We start from the raw sequence: 20,716 nt of genomic DNA on the forward strand, positions 1-20,716 counted from the left end.
GAACAATCCGTATTTTTGTCAAAAATCAAATGTTCCGCCGGAACACACCTTTGTTCCGTTTTTTTTCCAAATCTATGGAAAATACGGGAACTGACTAATAAACAGAAAAAATTACAAAAAAAAAGTTTAAAAAAATAGGTAGGTAGGTACGTATAAAAAGATAGGTAGGTACGGTAAAAAGATAGGTAGGGAGGTGCATGCCTTTGTTCCGGGTAAAAATCGGGAAATCCGTATTTTTTCACCATTTTGCTAGTTTGTACCGTATATGCCGAAAAAAAAGTTGGCAACCCTATTCGGGGTGCTCAGACTCTTGAAGACAATATTCAGGAGCTGATTGAAACCCCACTGAAAAAGGGCAAGGTGACATAAATATCCTAATATGAACATCAGTTAAAAGTTTCAAGTTAAAAGGGTTGTCCTTTTGATGTAAATCGAGCTTTCTCCTTTTTACCTTCCCTTTTTTCCCTTATTAAATAAACTATTTATTTATTTTCAACGAAATTTCATAAGGCGTCAAACCGTTTCTCATCGGACTAAACCCTGAGTGGCGGCATTTTAGGACAAAAGCCCCAAAAACAAACAAAACAAAAATCTGATAGGTATTAAACACTGGGGTAAAAAGTCGTAACTTTTTTTTGTTACGTATAGAAATCCGATGTTGGAATGGAATTAATGTGTGCACCCTGCTGACTGTGATGATGATGTGGGGTGCACTCAGCCCTCGTAAACATGGCCAGAATCAGGCCTCATCAAAAAGAGTGAAATAAAACTGTCCAGTAAAACCTGGATAAGAGAGATACTTTAGGGGACATGAAATTTTTCTGTAACTAATTACCTATCTACCTTACTTGAAAAAAGAGGATTGATAGAGGAAACTATAACTGCTAAGGTCTTTTCGTCTCGAAAGCGAAGAGAAAATGAGGACAGGATAGGAGAAAGCCAGTCGTTCCGAGATCGAACCTTATCTGTTCAGCAGGATTGAAGGGTAGCGTGTCTGCTTTGTAAGCGCTAGGTCGCAGGTTTGATTCTGGCCTGAGGCGGATTTTATCATAAAAAGCTACTACCGTTATCGAAACGGCTGACATTCTGCTATCCTGTCCTCCTTCTATCTTCGCTTTCGGGACTTTAGGTGGCCGAATATCCTACGCATTGGGTGTATTCTAGGTTTAAAAGCTATAAAATTGTGGAGAAGCCTTTTTGCTTCTTCCTCATACCCTCTTCTGAGAAAGAACGGATTGGTGTGATTTGGTATGTTACTAGGTATACCTATTATGTAGATGGAAAAGAAATGTGTGAACCTGTGAACGTCACAATTCTTTTTTAGTCATAAAAATAATTTAAAATTACTAGTATAGCTTGCTGTAGTAATAGGTAGAAAGTAAAAATTACCTACCCAAAAACAATTACGAACAAAGCTCAAAATTATGGGCAATCTCTACCATTCAACCCCGAGTTGAATTTGTTTTGTGGATTAAAATTTGCCCCTGGATTGGTGTGATATGGTATGCTACAAGGTATACCTATTATGTAGATGGAAAAGAAATGTGTGAACGTCACAATTCTTTATTAGTCATAAAAATAATTTAAAATTACTAGTAGGTATAGCTCGCTATACTGTAGTAATAGAAAGTAAAAATGTACCTACCCAAAGACAATTACGAACAAAGCTCAAAATTATGGGCAATCTCTACCATTCAACCCCGAGTTGAATTTGTTTTGTGGATTAAAATTTGCCCCTGCTTTCAGCTGTTCCTAATACACGGTCTCATAAAGAAAATTGAGAAACTAGCAGCCCCCTTTCTAAAAATAATTTTTCACCTTGCGCCTTGTATTCCGCAGTTTTCGAGTGTTTAACGGTGCGCGCAAGCCCGCAAGTTACGTGGTACCTTACAGGTTAGATTGCATAATTCCTGGCTATATATTAAAAAAACTGAATAAATAAAAAAATCCAAGGCTCAAATTTAATCAACACTCTTCACAATGATACATCATCTCTATCAGACCTGAGCGAAATCTTTAGGCGTCAATAAAAAGAAATAAAACGAATATAATTATGTACAGTCGAACCTGGTTTCTCAAATCTCACTAAAAGAGACGGGAATTTTTATAGCCTAATCCTAGTTTTTTTAGAGGTTTGATAAAGAGGTGTTATCGTCCCGAAAGCGAAGATAGAAGGAGGACAGGATAGCAGAATGCCAGTCGTTTCGATAACAGTAGTAGCTTTTTATAATAAAATCCGCCCCGGGCGAAATCTCACTAAAAGAGACGGAAATTTTTATAGCCTAATCCAGATTTTTTTAGAGGTTTGATAAAGAGGTGTTATCGTCCCGAAAGCGAAGATAGAAGGAGGACAGGATAGCAGAATGTCAGCCGTTTCGATAACGGTAGTAGCTTTTTATGATAAAATCCGCCCCGGGCAGGAATCGAACTCGCGACCTAGTGCTTACAAAGCAGACACGCTACCCTTCAATCCTGCTGAACAGATAAGGTCCGTTCTCGGAACGGCTGGCTTTCTCCTATCCGGTCTTCCTTTTCTCTTCGCTTTCGAGACGAAAAGACCCCTCTGCACTTATAGTTTCCTCTATCAAACCTCTTTTTTTTCAAGTAAGGTAGATTAGGTAATTAGTTACAGAATAATTTCATGTCACCTAAAATATCTCTCTTATCCAGGTTTGACTGGACAGTTTTATTTCACTCTTTTTGATGAGGCCTGATTCTGGCCATGTTTACGAGGGCTGAGTGCACCCCACATCATCATCACAGTCAGCAGGGTGCACACATTAATTCCATTCCAACATCGGATTTCTATACGTAACAAAAAAAAGTTACGACTTTTTACCCCAGTGTTTAATACCTATCAGATTTTTGTTTTGTTTGTTTTTGGGGCTTTTGTCCTAAAATGCCGCCACTCAGGGTTTAGTCCGATGAGAAACGGTTTGACGCCTTATGAAATTTCGTTGAAAATAAATAAATAGTTTATTTAATAAGGGAAAAAAGGGAAGGTAAAAAGGAGAAAGCTCGATTTACATCAAAAGGACAACCCTTTTAACTTGAAACTTTTAACTGATGTTCATATTAGGATATTTATGTCACCTTGCCCTTTTTCAGTGGGGTTTCAATCAGCTCCTGAATATTGTCTTCAAGAGTCTGAGCACCCCGAATAGGGTTGCCAACTTTTTTTTCGGCATATACGGTACAAACTAGCAAAATGGTGAAAAAATACGGATTTCCCGATTTTTACCCGGAGCGATTCTGGTGGTGCGTCTGCGAAGAAGTTTCCGTCGAAATATGCCACCATGTCGAAATAAGAGATGAGAGGGTTCCAGAATTCTTATTTAGTAACGGCCGAGTCTACAGTCTAAAAAGAAGCTCTGTAAGTAAACCACATTTCGAAGAAAAAGCATCGAAAAGAGAGGATCAGCCGAGGAAAGAAATCCACTGACAACTCATATAGCTAGCTGATGTAGAGACTTGACAGCTAATGCTGGAAGTACAAGACATAGGCATGGTTCAAAGATTTTGAAGGGTGCCTGCCGATTGGCATGATGATTTGTCTTGAAATATTCCAGCGGCTTACATCAAATAGTCGAGATAAGAACTTTTAACAAGGGATCCAGTAGTTGAGTTGAGAACTTATCAGGGGTTCAATTGGGTTTAGAGCTTTTTAGGGATCGAATTGGATTTAGAATTTCAAAGCTTCTTATTGGGAGTATTCTGGGGTTGAGAACTCCCTATTAGGGGTTCAATTGGACTTTGAACTAGGTACTTATTAAGGGTCTGGGTTTAGAATTTTATTAGAGTCCAGTTGGGTTGGATTTCATCATTTAGGGCTTTAGATTTTTTTTTTCAGTCTTTTAAATTTTCAATAGAAACAAGCCATCTTCTAAATCTAAAGTTTAGAATTCAAATTTGTCTTTTTTATAAGGTGTTTATGCACCCTAAAACTATCCTATTTTTTGTATCTTTAGAGACTCCTTGTTAAGTCGTTCAGAACTTTCGACTGTCCCTGTACCTGTAGGTACTACTCACATGGTTACGTCTTTTGTTTTAAAAACTTGAATAATATTGTAATGGTTTCAATTTGAATACGAGCTGTCCATTATAGCGTAATAATACCTTAATCTTCTATCTTCACACCTAAACTCTATTTCTTCTTCTTCTCCTCCTTCTTCTTCTTATTCTTCTCATACATTATCTAGTAAAACGATGTGCATTTGTGCATTTTTATTTATCGTCAATTCATCACTCATCATTTCTCATCTACTGTCAGTTTGTACCAGCTGATGAGGCTTGGAAAATAAATGGCAGATTTTTCTTTTTTTCCATATCCACTGAGAGGAACATTATACTTAATTGAACGTAAGCTCCAAGTTTTAACGCGACAAAAAGTTCGTTTGTCGCGTCGCGCGTCGGTGTATTTGTTAGTCAATAGAGAACGAAAACTCGAATAGTAAGAAATTAACATTTTTTCTCTTAAAATAGTTTTATTATTTGTATTTACAGTCTTAACAAGAGACATTTTCAATTTGATTTTGCTTTAAGCTGCGCTGCGTACACATTTATCCGGCATGAATGGTAGATAATGTATGTACATGTGGGTCCTGTACTATGTACATAATCGATTTAGCACCTTAGGTAAGAAATTAACATTTTTTCTCTTAAAACAGTTTTATTATTTGTATTTACAGCCTTAACAATAGACATTTTCAATTTGATTTTGCTTTAAGCTGTGCTGCGTACACATTTATCCGGCATGAATGGTAGATAATGTATGTACATGTGGGTCCTGTACTATGTACATAATCGATTTAGCACCTTATTGAGTTATTGAATTCGGTACCCAATAATCATTATTATTGTAATCATTAGGTTTGGGACCCAGAAACAAATAAAATAAAATGGATACCTATTAGTACCCATTCAACAGTGCTTAAGAGGCTGAGTGAACCTCGCACTCTAAGCACAGAGCCGAAAAAACTCCGACCCCGCCAGGAATCGACCCCAGGACCTCCACTGTGCAAGCCTAGTGTGATATCCACTCGGCCACGGAAGTTAGAGCCTGACGTTCCTATCGAGATTAGACTTATCTACTATCATCATGGACACTCGTCACTGGAATGGAGCAGTTGCAGTTGGGTAAAAATTATGAATAAAAGGTCGATTCCTATGTAAAAAGTTGGGAAAATTCCAAATCTGAGGTCAAAACTCCGAAAAAATAACTGTAAACGATCGAAAATTCAATTTTTATTTTCCGTTCTAATGAAGATGTGTGACGTCAGACTTAACGCAGTTGCTATTTTCGTCCGCTAGGTAGCGCCAGTATGCAAGCGCGCTAGCCGAGGAGCAGAAAGAACTGCGCAGAAACGTATGCGCACAAACACATTAATGCGTTGCCTGCAAGGGAGCTTTGCTCGAGACATTTGATGTGACGTCATCGCCTACGGGAGCGTATGCCGTGACGTCAAAGTTCACGATTTACCGGCATTTTTTTAATCGATTTATCTCGAGATCTAGAAGTCGTAAAAGAAAAAGAAAAATTCCGTTGGTCCTCATTTTTCATGCTCTATGACTTTGAAACATCACCCAAGTAAGCGCAACTGATCTATTAAAATAAAAATAGAGGAACACGGGACAAAACGGTACATCGGGGCAAAACGATGCACCGCCCTTTTTTAGGACCTATTAGGAAGTGCCGAACTCTCTTGGATGGACTAGGAACTATTCCTGCAAGTGTTATCTTCGTTTTGATCTGTGGTTGATTCTTATATCTTTTATTATTATTATTATTATTATTATTATTATTATTATTATTATGTTTGGCTCCATGTTCTAGTTGGAATGTGCACAGGGCCGTTAGAGGCCTCAGGAGGACGTCTCGGTAGGTGGCCTGATTCTCTAGGTAGGATAGAACATGGGCGGCCGTTTCTAGAGTGGACAGACACCCGTCTGTAGGCTGAGTACGAACCACGTACTCGCTGCCTTTGAATTGAGTGAGCTTGATCTGGAAACAAGAGATTAATAGGAGAGATTGTAAGCAGGACAAAAACCTTGTACCTTGAAAACTTTGAGAAATGCATTTTTCGTATCACTGGAAAGGGGAGGACAGAGTTGAACACATTCTAGTTACATTTTAACTTGCAGAAAGTTTTCAAATAGGTGCCTTTACTGGGGTTTCAACTAGCTCTCAAATTTGAATTCCTCAATGAGACGGAGTGCACCCCAAAATAACCATCATGCAACAGCACTGAAATTTCCTAAACATTAATTTTTTATGAGGTACCTAGGTACCTTTTTCTTTTCTTTATAGGCTTCTCCAAATAAAATTATCACTCCCTTCCTAACTAATCTTCCTAGAACAACCTGAGACAAGCATAACATTGGTCACTTACTCTTCTTAGATTGTGCAGCATGGGGCTATTGTTGTAAATAGTTTTAGCCTGAGGCCAAGTACCATCCAGAAGAATTATATTATAACTTTTACTACTCTCATCACTCAAGGGTTGCAGTTGTGAAATATCCTCAGCATTATTTGCAGGGTACAACAGAAGTGTGTTACTTAAAGACAGGATCTCTGCCAACCCATTGTGCTTGGCTTGTGGAAACTTCTTTCCCTTGTAAATAACACACTTGTGTGGAACGATGGGCTAGAGTCTAGAGGGTATGCTGGAGTCACGGCTCAGGGTATGGTGTTTCGCCCTTCTGTGGCTTGTTATATGTTTTTTTCTCCATAATAGAACAACCTGAGACAAGCATAACATTGGTCACTTACTCTTCTTAGATTGTGCAGCATGGGGCTATTGTTATAAATAGTTTTAGCCTGAGGCCAAGTACCATCCAGAAGAATTATATTATAACTTTCACTACTCTCATCACTCAAGGGTTGCAGTTGTGAAATATCCTCGGCATTATTTGCAGGGTACAACAGAAGTGTGTTACTTAAAGACAGAATCTCTGACAACCCATTGTGCTTGGCTTGTGGAAACTTCTTTCCCTTGTAAATAACACACTTGTGTGGAACGATGGACAATGTGAGCATATGAGCGGTACGTAGACATCTCTTCTCTTCAGCAGGATGTTGGAGAATGATCAGGTTGCACTTGGGCGAGAGTGGCTCGAGAGGAAGGAATGGACACCAGCAGACAACTGAAGGCCTCCTGAAATTTAAATACAATGAGGAGAGCTTTATTATGCTGTGTTTCAGGCAATTCTGAACCCAAGATTTGCTCTTAGTTCTAAAAGGACTTGGTGATTTTTTAACACACAGTGCTAGTGTGCCATCCTTTTTTGTGTGTGACATACAACTTGTGAATGTACAACTTGGAAGTTGGAAGTTTGCCTGTAGACTCTTAGTTCTAAAAGGACTTGGTGATTTTTGAACACACAGTGCTAGTGTGCCATCCTTTTTTGTGTGTGACATACAACTTGTGAATGTACAACTTGGAAGTTGGAAGTTTGCCTGTAGAACTCAAGATAATTGGAAAGCAGGAAAAGTGCAATTCAACACTAAGTAAAAAGAAATTTGCAAATTAGATTTTGGGCCAAATTTAATTTGGGAGACCCTTGAGATTTTTTTTTTTAGCAAGTTCTACAGTTCATTGACCCAATGACTATTATAATTTTATTTTATTTTTTACTGCCAGCCTAGTTAGCTTAGTTGGTAGCGCGTCTGCCTTGTAAGCACTAGGCCGTGGGTTTGATTCTAGTCTCGTTCTAGTATAGTCTCGTTCTTTCTCAGAAGAGGCTATGGGGAAGAAGCAAAAAGGCTTCTCCACAATTTTATAGCTTTTAAACCTAGAATACGCCAGCCTAGTTAGCTTAGTTGGTAGTGCGTCTGCCTTGTAAGCGCTAGGCCGCGGGTTCGATTCCCGCCGGGGTGGATTTTATCCTGATGGGATAATGTTCGTTCTCGGATCCATATGACCCAAATACTTACAAACAAGCAGAGCAAATCTCTCTCATCTTGGGAGGATCTGCCGGCAATGAACCCAAGTCCTCCCATACATCTTTAATTTCATCCTCACACATGGTCCTGAAAAAGAGTAGTAACTTGATTATAAAATCTATTTGTTAAGTAAGTAGGTACTTACCTATGATGAGGGGGGGACTTGTATTTGGCTTGTCTGTGTAAGTCATTGGTCATTGAATCTCATTTACATACCATAACTCCAAGCTCCAAGGAAGGTAACCACTGGGATGGATTAATGCCTGAAGTATTTGAACTTTAAGATACTCACACATGACATAACCTATGATGAGGGGGGGGGGACTTGTATTTAGCTTGTCTGTATAAGTCATTTGAATCACTTTTACCATAACTCCAAGCTCCAAGGAAGGTAACCACTGGGATGGATTAATGCCTGAAGTATTTGAACTTTAAGATACTCACACATGACATTCTTTTGTAGTGGTTCCAAACACAAGTAATAGGTTCAAGTAGTTGTGATTAATTTTATCTATTCTGGATGGATATGGCATAGCACTTACCTAGAGAGATGCTGATGCTGCCTGGATCTGGATAAGAGTTTTTGGATATGAATGCACTTGAATATAGGGTAAAACCCCCAATCGCCGACACCTGTTGTAATCGTGGACACCCTACTCGTATTTCTTTAATAATAAGAAATCTGCGTGGTTTACACGTGATCAAATCTATGCACTAGAATCTCCTCACCCTCCTCTATCTTTTTCACAACATTACAGCTTAGATGCCTCGGTCGTCTGAGAGACATGAGCCAGACTAGATAGAATTACGTCAGTTTGTTAAGAAAGTGCTTTTTTTGTTAGCGTTTTGCTAAGGTAAGAGTTGTTTTTAAATGCGTTTTTTGTACTTTTCTTTTTATTTTACCACTATTGGACTTTTTTCCTGTGACAGTTAAGCTTTCTAGTTAATAATTATCCAAATAAAAATTAAAAATATATGATTTATTTGGAAATGGGGAGGGGTGTCAACGACCTCCTCAAAAAATACTCATGAAAGTAATCTCCGACACGGGGTGTCAGGTAACAATTTTCACATATTTTAGTCGCCGACACAACTGAAGTAATAGTCATTTGTGATCTCTACTGAGAACATCCAAAAACAGGTAATCTTTAATGTTTTCTATGGCGATTATCTTTGATTAATATTGGCAGGTGTTTATCAATGTTTAATTAATTGATAAAATTGTTTTATTGACATTTTTTAGCTATTTATTTAAAAGAAGGAGGAGCGTCAACGGCAAAATAGATCAGTGTCGATATCATATTTGGTCCGTTTTAGTTGCCGACACAGTTGTTTCTTTATCTTTAGGACTCTATTGTGCATAGGTACCTATTTAATCTTTTTGTGTGTTTTTTTTCTATACTTCTTCCCATATCATTGTTTAATCAATTTATATTGCTCTTTGGTTCCATTTTCATATTATATCCCTAGATAACGTGGGTTGTCAATGATTTCTGCAAAATATTGTTTAAATCGTTGTCTTCGACACATCCTTCGAGTTGTTTTTTGTTCGCACTTTTGATCAGAAGATGAATATTTGATACCTTTTATTTGTATTAAATGCCTAAATAGCTTAAATTTATCTAGGAACCTATCTACTTCGGTAGGTATTTTTTACTATTATTTTGTTTCAGCAAAATGGGGAAAGTAACAACAAAATATGATAAGTCCAAGTCAGGAACGAAGAAAAAGGAGCTAAAGAGCTTTTTTTACAATAAATTTACCCACTGTTGTTATTTCTCCTTCTTCTTCTTCTTCTTCTCCTCTCATGTTCAGATGGGGTTAGGGTTTGTGTAATATTTGCAAATACCCACCTAAAAGGTCACCATTTGCACGAAAAGGCCTTTTAGGTGATCATAAGTGAAGGGTGTCAACGAATCACACAGTGTCAACAATGGTGTCAACCACTCCTGCAAATGGTGTGTCGGCCACTGAAAAAATGGGTGTCGGCGACTTCAACATTTCTCTTTTTTGACTTTTTCCATAAAAGTATTTTTTTAATTTTTTTTGAGCAACATTTCAATAAAAAAATTATGTCTCTTACTAAAATACAATATGTTTTATTTATTTCCACAAAAAAATCTTCAGATTAGAGGTGGTATTAAGTTCATAATGCTGTTTTTATGGAAAAAGTTCCTTAAGGGTGTCGGCCATTGGGGGTTTTACCCTAAGACTTACTTAACTTTTATCTATTACTTAGAAACCAGAAAAGCTTGTTTCAAGTTGGTTTCAACTGTTTTCTAGTGGCTTTTGAGGATTTGGGTCATTTCATTTCAGTCATTTGGGGTATTTTTTTTTTTTTTTTTACTTTTTCAGTTTTTCAAAATTTGCCGCTCAACGAGGAGTACTGCTAGAAGCTAGAAACTTTTCATATCATATGAAGCGAGCTACTGCTTCGTAGTTGTGATTAATTTTATCTATTCTGGATGGATATGGAAAAGTCTTTAAACTTTAAACATACATAGCACTTACCTAGAGAGATGCTGATGCTGCCTGGATCTGGATAAGAGTTTTTGGATATGAATGCACCTGAATATAAGACTTACTTAACTTTTATCTATTACTTAGAAACCAGAAAAGCTTGTTTCAAGTTGGTTTCAACTGTTTTCTAGTGCTACTGCTTCACTATTTTTCAATTTCATGGGTTACCAAAATGTGGTCGGGGCACTTTTACTTGGTGCATTTTCATACTTTTCCAGATTTTCCTCTTTAATGCTAGTTAAAACCTGAGAATTAAAAAAAAAAATACGAAATGAATTAATTTTCTTTAAATCCCGGGCCAAAACTGTCCAAAATCCCATTTTTAAATGTACTTCTACGCAAGCGTAGATGCCTGAAAAGTCGACAACATTCATGAGTTTGAGTACCCCTACTTTGCAAAATTTAAAAGCAAAAGCAAAATGCCAACTTCACCTTCCCGACGCATTGCCCACATCCTAATGATAAGATAAGAAATTAATTTGTAATTTCTGTTTCTGCATTTCAAGAATTTCGAGATAAGAAAACGCAATAAAAAATAATTTTACAACATTTACAACCTGTGCAAAAGTACAACTAGTCCACATAAACTTTAAATTTCCGAGTTTTTCTCTAGCCTTGTGATACACCTGAACACGTAGATATTTCATAGAAATTTGGTAAGTGAAATTTCCAAGACTTGTGCAACTTTTTGTCTCTTTTAGATAGGTAGGTACCTATGTTGGCATCTTTCTTGTTACTGAGTGATTCAGTAAATTGTGCAACTCAGAAGAAGGGCCCCTATGGAGCCTCTCAAAGCTGAATTCAAAATCTATTAGCTTAACTCCATACATGAAAAGTCCACTATGAGGCTTAGTTAAGCCTCAGATGGGTTAAGCTATCGATCCAAAATCTAAAGAGGAAATTTCCTTAACATTTTGAACATGTTTATCAAATTGCAATGATTGACAAACTGTTTCAGAGGTAGGTATTGTGGAACAAAGAGAAAGAGACAAACAACGGAAACACCTACCATATCACAGAGTTTAAATGGGAAATTTTGTTGATTAACGTATAATATTAATTTCCTTTTCCAGCAGCAATGGATACAGCTCCATTGATGGTAGATGTGGAGTCGGCAGAAGAGGCAACCATCAAGGATGATTTCTGTTACCGGAATAATGTGGCCCAGGCTCATGTCCAAATCAGACTTGGTAATATTATAAGAGAGAACAGAGAACCCTTTGAGGAACTGCCAGCTAGCTAGGCTGGTTAGGGTTAGCTGTTCTCCTCCCTGTTTATAGTCCCACAGCCAGATGCTAGTCTTCTCTCTGTTTAACGTCCCCTAGCCAGACAACTTCCAATGAAATAAGTGGAGATGCTTTCGACAGCTATCTACGTACGAGTAGGTACGGTTTACGGTACTTACAAGAGGTTACGAAGGATTTCGTTCAACCCTTTATATTCTAATCCCATTTTAATTTCAATAAGTTGGGTCCTTAGGTATCTACATGGATTAAATGATTCATTAGGTATTTTATTTCAAAACCCAGCATTTCACCAGCATCATTAACCCCCAAACGCCTACCATTTTGATAACTGCAGGAGGGACAACTTTGTTGTAGACATTTTATAACCCTTTCCTCGTTTTTATGTAAATAAACCCTGTGTTACATTGTAGGTAGGGTAGTTTTTACAACTAATTTTATCACAGTGTCTGATGATAAATGATATCTTCTTTTGTATGTAGAAAATCCTTAGTTCCACCAAAAGTGACACAAAATACTTCATCATTAACACCCATATTTATGAACAAAATGCTGGCTCTTAAGTTCGTGCTAAGCATAGTCTTAAGGCATTTGATTGGTCAATTTTGACTTGAGACTGATCTAAGAACGATCATTCTTGTTCATAAATACTTCATCATTAAGTGACTAGGTGACTACAGCGTTCATGTTTCGATGAAATTTGTAACTGATCTAACGAAGTGAATTCTAGGTTTTAAAGGCATTTAACTTAAGCGCTAGGCCGCGGGTTCGATTCCCGCCCGGGGCGGATTTTATCCTGATGGGATAATGTTCGTTCTCGGACCGGCTGGCTTTCTCCTATCCTGTCTTCCTTCTCTCTTCGATTTTCGGGACGATAAGACCATAGCAGTTACAGTTCCCTCTGTCAAACCTCTTAAAAAAAAAAAAAAAATCAAAGTTACAGTTCCCTCTGTCAAACCTCTTAAAAAAAAAATAAAAAAGTAAATCTAAGGTTTTAATCTAAGTGAATTCTAGGTTTTAACGGCATTTAACTATGCAGCTAGTCTGTCTGTAAAGGAAATTTTCTCATCAAATTTTAGGCTTCATCGAGTAGGTTCTTGGGGGCACAGACGGACGTTTGGGGGCAAACTGATACGTAAGTATAGCGTAGGCGTAGGTGGATAATGGTAGGTAGTAAAATTTTATAAAATTTAAGATCAGCTCGGGTTGCTTTTTAATGATTTTCAAAATAAAACACTCGTAACTCTCGTAAGTAAGTAATATTTCTCATTCCGGAGTCACCTTGTAAAAAATCTCAATACCACGCCACCCTGTTATCTCGAAATACAAAAAGTAAAAATAGTACCAGACTTTATCTCTGTGCTTAAAAAATACTGCCCCAGTAGTTATTAATTAATTTACCCACATTTCAATATGAGTGACCTACTTAGCGCTTTGTTTAGTCCAGTGTTTCCCAACCTTTTCTCTACGATCGCCCCCTTTCAGAATTTGTACAGATTATCGGAACTTGTGCGGACCAAGCCGTTTTTCCAAGAGGTTTGTTAGGGGGAACAGAGGTTTTATCGAAATGGAAGAGAACAGAATAGGAGCCGTTCCGAGAACGAACCTTCTGTTTTAAGATGAAGTTCGTTCCGGACAAGTGTCGAACCCGCGACCTAGCACTTGGGGATGTTGCAGCGCTACCCCAAGGTATCTAGGCTGGCTTTATCTCTAGTTGTTCTACCATCATCATTGATCATATTCCAAGAACAATACAACGCGATGACGTGTGTCTGGTATCCCAAGTCCTAATAGATGTGGTTCGACTCCAAGATACTCGTACCTAATTGATTATGATTATCGATTAATCTAATTGATTATGATCGTCGAAAGAGGAGAAAAAATCAATTATAATCGTGACCTAGTGAAAATATTTCTTGTTTATCTTGAAAAAATTAAAGACTGTTGAACCCCTAATAACTTCTAAAACCCTAATGATGAAATCCAACCCAACTGGACTCGTAAAGTTCTAAACCCAACTATGTAGGTTCCCAATTCTAAACCCAAACAGACCCTCAATAAGTAGTTCCAAGTTCAATTAAACCTCTAATAAGCTTCAAATCCCATTGAAACCCTAATAACAAGTTCAAAATCAAACTGAAACCCTAATATGCTCGCTTCATTAAACATGAAAAGTTTCTAGCTTCTAGCAGTACTCCTCGTTGAGCGGCAAATTTTGAAAACTCAAAAAACTGAAAACAGTTGAAACCAACTTGAAACAAGCTTTTTTGTTTTCTAAGTAATAGATAAAAGTTGAGTAAATCTCCAGATCCAGGCAGCATCAGCATCTCTCCAGGTAACTTATGTAGCTCTCAATGCGTTGGGAAAAATCATCGTTTTGTTATTAATGGATCCATTATTCTATTGAACTCCTAGTTCCATTTACCTATGTACGTATGTAAGTTCAAACGAATCCGGAATTTTGAAAGTTGAACTTATGCCCATCCGATGTACCTCCCATGGGCAGTATGAGACTGATATGGGCTATGGGACTAACTATGGGATTACAATTGGTATGATAACTATCTTATCCAGGTAATTCAATTAACCAAGTTTACATTTCTCTACGCGCTTTGTTACATGCAAGTTTAGAGCAAGAACGCCTTTTTCCGTTTTAATTAATTTGAAGGAAGAAGAAAAATCGATTTTTATCATAATAAATAGGTATTTTTTGTAAGGTAACTTTATAGCTTGTGGGTCTACCTACAGGAAATTCTTTTTTCGTTTTAATTAATTTGGAGGAAGAATTAAGAAAAATCGATTTTTATCATAATAAATAGGTATTTTTTGTAAGGTAACTTTATAGCTTGTGGGTCTACCTACAGGAAATTCATAGAGAAACGTGAAAGTTCAGGATTTTGAAAGATCGAGTGAACCCTATTGGAAAGAAGTAGGTACATCCCAATTCCCAATATATCGAAAAAGTAAAAATGGTGAATACTCAAATTTGATTCACCCATTATGTTGGCTGTTCTAATTCACAATGGACTCAGTCACGAAAGGACAATATGAAAGTCCAGTGAAAGTGTTCCAAAACGTGAAAGTTCAGGATTTTGAAAGATCGAGTGAACCCTATTCTATTGGAAAGAAGTACCTCCCAATTCCCAATATATCGAAAAAGTAAAAATGGTGAATACTTACTCAAATTTGATTCACCCATTATGTTGGCTGTTCTAATTCACAATGGACTCAGTCACGAAAGGACAATATGAAAGTCCAGTGAAAGCAAATTTGATTCACCCATGATGTTGGCTGTTCTAATTCACAATGGACTCAGTCACGAAAGGACAATATGAAAGTCCAGTGAAAGCCGAGGTCACTCAAAAGATTACTCGGCAGTTAAATGGTGCATATGACCAAGAAGCTGACGAGCACCACCTAAATATAATAGATAGATAGATCGACTCGGCAGTTAAATAGGTTGTGTTGTATTGTATCTATAAAAAGATCCCCGAAAAAGTTTTCACCCAGTGAAAAAACATGTCATTCGATATTTCCAGTATCACCAAATTCGGATCATCTCACTTCTGGACCACTTGGTAAGTCGTGCAGTAAATTATCGCGCTATGGTATTGCCCAACTCGTGCTGCCCAAGAGGTCTTTGGATCCCCCGCCGGCATTCAATGTCTCATTTAGCACGATCTGGCCTAACGTGGGGAAGACCTCCCTATATGTCTTGCTGGACACCAGACAACCAACCACAGCTTAGGACAAGACACAAGACGGAGTTGAAATATATTATCGGACCGAAAAAGACAAGAAAGCCACGGATAGAGTGCCTACAGTCACATGTTGATGTGGGAAAAGGCATTGTAGAAAGCCGCATATTAGGTAGGGTCAAAAATAACAAGATCAGTCAACGGTGAATGGATTGTAAAGTCAGGAAAACGTCCAAAAACGGACCAAGATAAAGTCAACGTAATGAGAGTGTGCATAAAGTCATCATGAGAATGTAGACCCGGGGGTTCATAAATTTCAATTTATTATAGGTCGACTAAAAAATATATGATAAAAATATATTATCGCACCGAAAAAGAGAAGAAAGCCACGGATAGAGTGCCTACAGTCACCTGTTGATGTGAGAAAAGGCATTGTAGAAAACCGCATATTAGGTAAGTCAAAAATAACAAGATCAGTCAACGGTGAATGGATTGTAAAGTCAGGAAAACGTCCAAAAACGGACCAAGATAAAGTCAACATACATAAGTAATGATCGAGAGTGTGCATAAAGTCATCATGAGAATGTAGACCCGGGGGTTCATAAATTTCAATTTATTATAGGTCGACTAAAAAATATATGATATTAATATTAAAAAAGACAAAAAAAAAAATGTGTATTTTATTTGGTTTTCTGTGATATTGGTCGGATAGTGGTGGTGGTAGGTATTTGGTTTATGGCTTGAGAAGACAAGACAATGTTATCCTGTGAACGCGGTATGGGGCCGCTCGCTATATTATTGTTGAATGCAGTTAAAACCAAAGGTCTGACAAGACCACACGGAGACGGCTCTGTGTCAGATTCGTCTGTCCAAATAGGATTGTTATTTCATATGTCAGACCGTTCTGGGCGATTCTGGTGGTGCGTCTGCGAAGAAGTTTCCGTCGAAATATGCCACCATGTCGAAATAAGAGATGAGAGGGTTCCAGAATTCTTATTTGGTAACGGCCGAGTCTACAGTCTAAAAAGAAGCTCTGCAAGTAAACCACATTTCGAAGAAAAAGCATCGAAAAGAGAGGATCAGCCGAGGAAAGAAATCCACTGACAACTCATAGCTAGCTGATGTAGAAACTAGAAACTTGACAGCTAATGCTGGAAGTACAAGACATAAATGCTGAAAGTATCATGGTTCAAAGATTTCAAAGGGTGCCAATTGGCATAATGATTTCTCTTGAAATTAGGGATGTAAATGAGTTGCAAATATATCGATAAATCGATATATCGGCCCCTCAAATATATCGATATCGATATATCGGGGGAAATATATCGATATATCGCCGATATATCGATATATTTAACAATTTTTCTTGTTTTGGGGGTTACAAGATATTTACACTGCGTTTTACGATAATAAGGCTACTTTTAGACCCTAGAGTTGCTTGAAATAAACAAATTATTTAGGCAGGTAACACAAAAAAAAAAAAAAAAAAAAAAGGTTGTTCTAGGAAGATTAGTTAGGAAGGGAGTGATAATTTTATTTGGAGAAGCCTATAAAGAAAAGAAAAAGGTACCTAGGTACCTCATAAAAAATTAATGTTTAGGAAATTTCAGTGCTGTTGCATGAAGGTTATTTTGGGGTGCACTCCGTCTCATTGAGGAATTCAAATTTGAGAGCTAGTTGGAACCCCAGCAAAGGCACCCATTTGAAAAGTTTCTGCAAGTTAAAATGTAACTAGAACTTGTTCAACTCTGTCCTCCCCTTTCCAGTGATACAAAAAATGCATTTCTCAAAGTTTTCATACAAGGTTTCATACATACAAGGTTTACAATCTCTCCTATTCATCTCTTGCTTCCAGATCAAGCTCACTCAATTCAAAGGCAGTGAGTACGTGGTTCGTACTCAGCCTACAGACGGGTGTCTGTCCACTCTTGAAACGGCCGCCCATGTTCTATCCTACCTAGAGAATCAGGCCACCTACCGAGACGTCCTCCTGAGGCCTCTAACGGCCCTGTGTACATTCCAACTAGAACATGGAGCTGTTACTCATCAGAGTAAGGAATTTCGACTGAAGAACCAAACCTATCCCAAACTCATTGGGAGGCGACTACAGAAATTGCTCAACAGTACCATTCTGTGAAGGTAACATCAGGTGAGGACCAACGGAATTTTTCTTTTTCTTCTACGACTTTTAGATCCCGAGATAAATCGATTAAAAAAATGCCGGTAAATCGTGAACTTGGTATATAAAAAAAGACAATACTTTTCCTAACAGGTCATACCTGTTAGGATATGTAGGTAGGTATGTCACTTTGCCCGGGTTTCAATCAGCTCCTGAATATTGTCTTCAACTGTCTGAGTGCACCCCGGATAATCTGAGGGAAAAGTTCAAATGAAATTAGTGGAGATGCCAAAAATTCTATTGAAATAAAATTTGGTGGAGATGACCAATCTTCCTATGAAAATAAATCAATGGAGATATTATTGTCTAAACTTCCAACGAGCTATGAACCTACCTACTTACAAAATTACAAAGGATTTCGTTCAACCCTTTATATTATAATTCCGTTTTAATTTCAATATTAAGTTGGGTCCTTAGGTATCTACATGGATTAAATGATTCATTAGGTATTTTATTTCCAAACCTAGCATTTCACCAGCACCATTAACCCCCAAACGCCTACCATTTTGATAACTGCAGGAGGGACAACTTTGTTGTAGACATCTTAAAACCCTTTCCCCGTTTTTATGTAAATAAATGCTGTGTTACATTGTAGGTAGGTAGTTTTTACAACTAATTTTATCACAGTGTCTGATGATAAATGATGTCTTCTTTTGTAGGTAGAAAATCCTTAGTTTCACCAAAAGTGACACAAAATACTTCATCATTAAGTGACTAGGTGATTACAGCGTTCATGTTTCGATGAAATTTGTGACTGATCTAACGAAGTGAATTCTAGGTTTTAAAGGCATATAACTATGCAGCTGCTAGTCTGTATGTAAAGGAAATTTTCTCATAAAATTTTAGGCTGCATCGAGTAGGTTCTTGGGGGCACAGACGGTCGTTTGGGGGCAAACTGATACGTAGGTATAGCGGAGGCGTAGGTAGATAATGGTAGTAAAAAATTTATAAAATTTAAGATCAGCTCGGGTTGCTTTTTAATGATTTTAGTGTTGCGCCTGCAAAGAGGTTTCCGTCAAAATATAGCAAACGTCGAAATAAGAGGTTCCCAGAATTCTAATTCATGAGAGAAGAGGTTCCCAGAATTCTAATTCATGAGAGAAGAGGTTCCCAGAATTCTAATTCATGAGAGAAGAGGTTCTCAGAATTTTCATTGGGTAACGGCTAACGGCCGAGTCTACAGTCTAAGCTCTGTAGCTAAACCACATTTTGAAGAAAAAAAGTATCAAAAGAGAGAATCAGTTAATTTTAAGGAAAAGAATCCAGCCACAACTTACATCCCCAAATGTTGCTGATGTTTGAAACCTTGCTGCTGATGCGTCAATAAAAATGATTTAAAGATTTCATAGAGTGCCAACTGCCAACTTGTGTTATGAGGTCTCTTGGGCTATTCTCAACGATCGTAACAAATAATAGGTAATGGATATTTTTCAGTGAATGGGCACAGAAACCATAAACCAACTATTTCATTACCCATTTCTGTTTGCTTGACCCTTGACTCTAATGAAACCATCTGATTATTATTCTGATATTATCGATTGTGTTGTGTGTGTCCCCAATGCTCCTAATGACGGAACCCAGTTTATCAAGTACCTACTACCTACTATGTATTCTATACGTTTTCCTGACATTTATAAGTTTATTAAAAACTTCTCTCAAACAATAAAGACATTGGAAACCATCTGATCATTGTGCTGTTTCCGATTTCGTTGTGTGCCTACAATGCTACTACTGACGGAACCCGCTTTATCAAGTACCTACCTACAAAATATGATATACGTTTTCCTGACATTTATAAGTTTATTAAAAACTTCTCTCAAACAATAAAGACATTGGTTTTGGCAGGTGTGTTTGTTTAACATCTTCATAGCGACATTTTGAGGGCTCGGAAGATATTTTAATTTAGAAAGAAGAAACGAGCTATTTATATTCATTTTTATTTAATTACCCTTTGAGAAGGGTGCTGGTGGGCATGTGAATAATTTTTATATCCTGTGGGACTTTGGGAGCTATTCGGGGTTAAAAAAAAATTTATTAAGCTATTTATATTCATTTTTATTTAATTAACCTTTGAGAAGGGTGCTGGTGGGCATGTGAATAATTTTTATATCCTGTGGGACTTTGGGAGGTAGGTATTCGGGGTTAAAAATTTATTCTAGAGAAGTGGTACTCTGGGTACAACCCGTACAAGTTAACACAATGTTTTGTTTGTATCATCGAAGTAGGTAATACACGTAGAAACTACCACTAATTTGATTTAGTTAAGACTGCTCGGGCATAGCAAGTGAGGATGCTCAAACGTTCACAAACATTCCCTGGCCCAGGAGGAAATGAAAGGAGCTTTTGACATCTCCACTAACTTTGATTTTCCAAGAGGAGCGGTTGACATCTCCACTAAATAGAGGATTTTATTCTAGAGAAGTGGTACTCTGGGTACAAGCCGTACAAGTTAACACAATGTTTTGTTTGTATTATCGAAGTAGGTAATACAGGTAGAAACTACCACTAATCACTAATTTGATTTAGTTAAGACTGTTCGGTTATAGCAAGTGAGGATGCTCAAACGTTCACAAACATTCCCTGACCCAGGAGTAAATGAAAGGAGCTTTTGACATCTCCACTAACTTCGATTTTCCAAGAGGAGCGGTTGACATCTCCACTAAATAGAGGATGTGTAACCAATAGTAATAGTAAAGAGGTTCTCAATACAATACCTCAATAAGAATAAAAAGGGAAGGTAAAAAGAAGAAAGTTCAATTTACATAAAAAAAGACAATACTTTTCCTAACAGGTCATAGGATATGTAGGTATGTCACTTTGCCCTTTTTCAGTGGGGTTTCAATCAGCTCCTGAATATTGTCTTCAAGAGCCTGAGTACACCCCGAATAATCTGAGGCATAAGTTCAAATGAAATTAGTGGAGATGCCAAAAATTCTATTGAAATAAAATTAGTGGAGATGCCAAAACTTCCAAAGAAATGAAATTAGTGGAGAATTGGAGATGTCAATAATTCCAACGAATGAAATTTGGTGGAGATGTCTAAACCTCCAAGGAAATGGAATTTGGTGAAAATGACGAAACTTCCAATGAAATAAGTGGAGATGCTTTCGACAGTTATCTACGTACGAGTATA

General features: G+C 37.5%; 1 protein-coding gene, 2 long non-coding RNA genes and 1 pseudogene across 9 annotated transcripts in view; 2 read left to right on the forward strand and 2 right to left on the reverse strand.

Moving 5' to 3' along the window:
• Window positions 1-10,589, reverse strand: part of LOC103517379 (DTW domain-containing protein 2-like) — a 14,546-nt gene extending 3,957 nt beyond the window's left edge. Inside the window, exons 1-6 of one of the 7 annotated variants that reach the window (XM_026829493.1) lie at window positions 10,164-10,292; window positions 8,485-8,511; window positions 7,934-8,029; window positions 6,960-7,154; window positions 6,390-6,579; window positions 5,827-6,001 (exon numbers count right to left, since the gene is read on the reverse strand). In XM_026829493.1, coding sequence (XP_026685294.1) covers window positions 5,827-6,001; window positions 6,390-6,579; window positions 6,960-7,154; window positions 7,934-8,025 — 652 coding nt within the window. In that variant the 5' untranslated portion in view covers window positions 8,026-8,029; window positions 8,485-8,511; window positions 10,164-10,292. Of the gene's footprint in view, window positions 1-5,826; window positions 6,002-6,389; window positions 6,580-6,769; window positions 7,155-7,933; window positions 8,030-8,484; window positions 8,587-10,159; window positions 10,293-10,453 lie in introns of those variants that run through there. The other 6 variants (XM_026829494.1, XM_026829495.1, XM_026829497.1 and 3 more) reach the window with 6 other exon arrangements.
• Window positions 4,449-5,241, reverse strand: LOC113470792. Its single transcript, XR_003393722.1, has 2 exons — window positions 4,816-5,241; window positions 4,449-4,630 (listed from the first exon to the last, which is right to left on the reverse strand). It is a non-coding gene; the product is annotated as an uncharacterized LOC113470792 (long non-coding RNA).
• A 354-nt stretch (window positions 10,590-10,943) lies between the features above and the next one.
• Window positions 10,944-11,643, forward strand: LOC113470793. Its single transcript, XR_003393723.1, has 2 exons — window positions 10,944-11,118; window positions 11,536-11,643. It is a non-coding gene; the product is annotated as an uncharacterized LOC113470793 (long non-coding RNA).
• A 3,369-nt stretch (window positions 11,644-15,012) lies between these two features.
• Window positions 15,013-17,541, forward strand: LOC103517380 (annotated as a pseudogene).
• Window positions 17,542-20,716: the final 3,175 nt, after the last annotated feature.

The sequence above is a fragment of the Diaphorina citri genome, unplaced genomic scaffold (genome assembly GCF_000475195.1).
Source record: "Diaphorina citri unplaced genomic scaffold, Diaci psyllid genome assembly version 1.1 scaffold1828, whole genome shotgun sequence".
Taxonomy (NCBI): Eukaryota; Metazoa; Arthropoda; class Insecta; order Hemiptera; family Psyllidae; genus Diaphorina; species Diaphorina citri.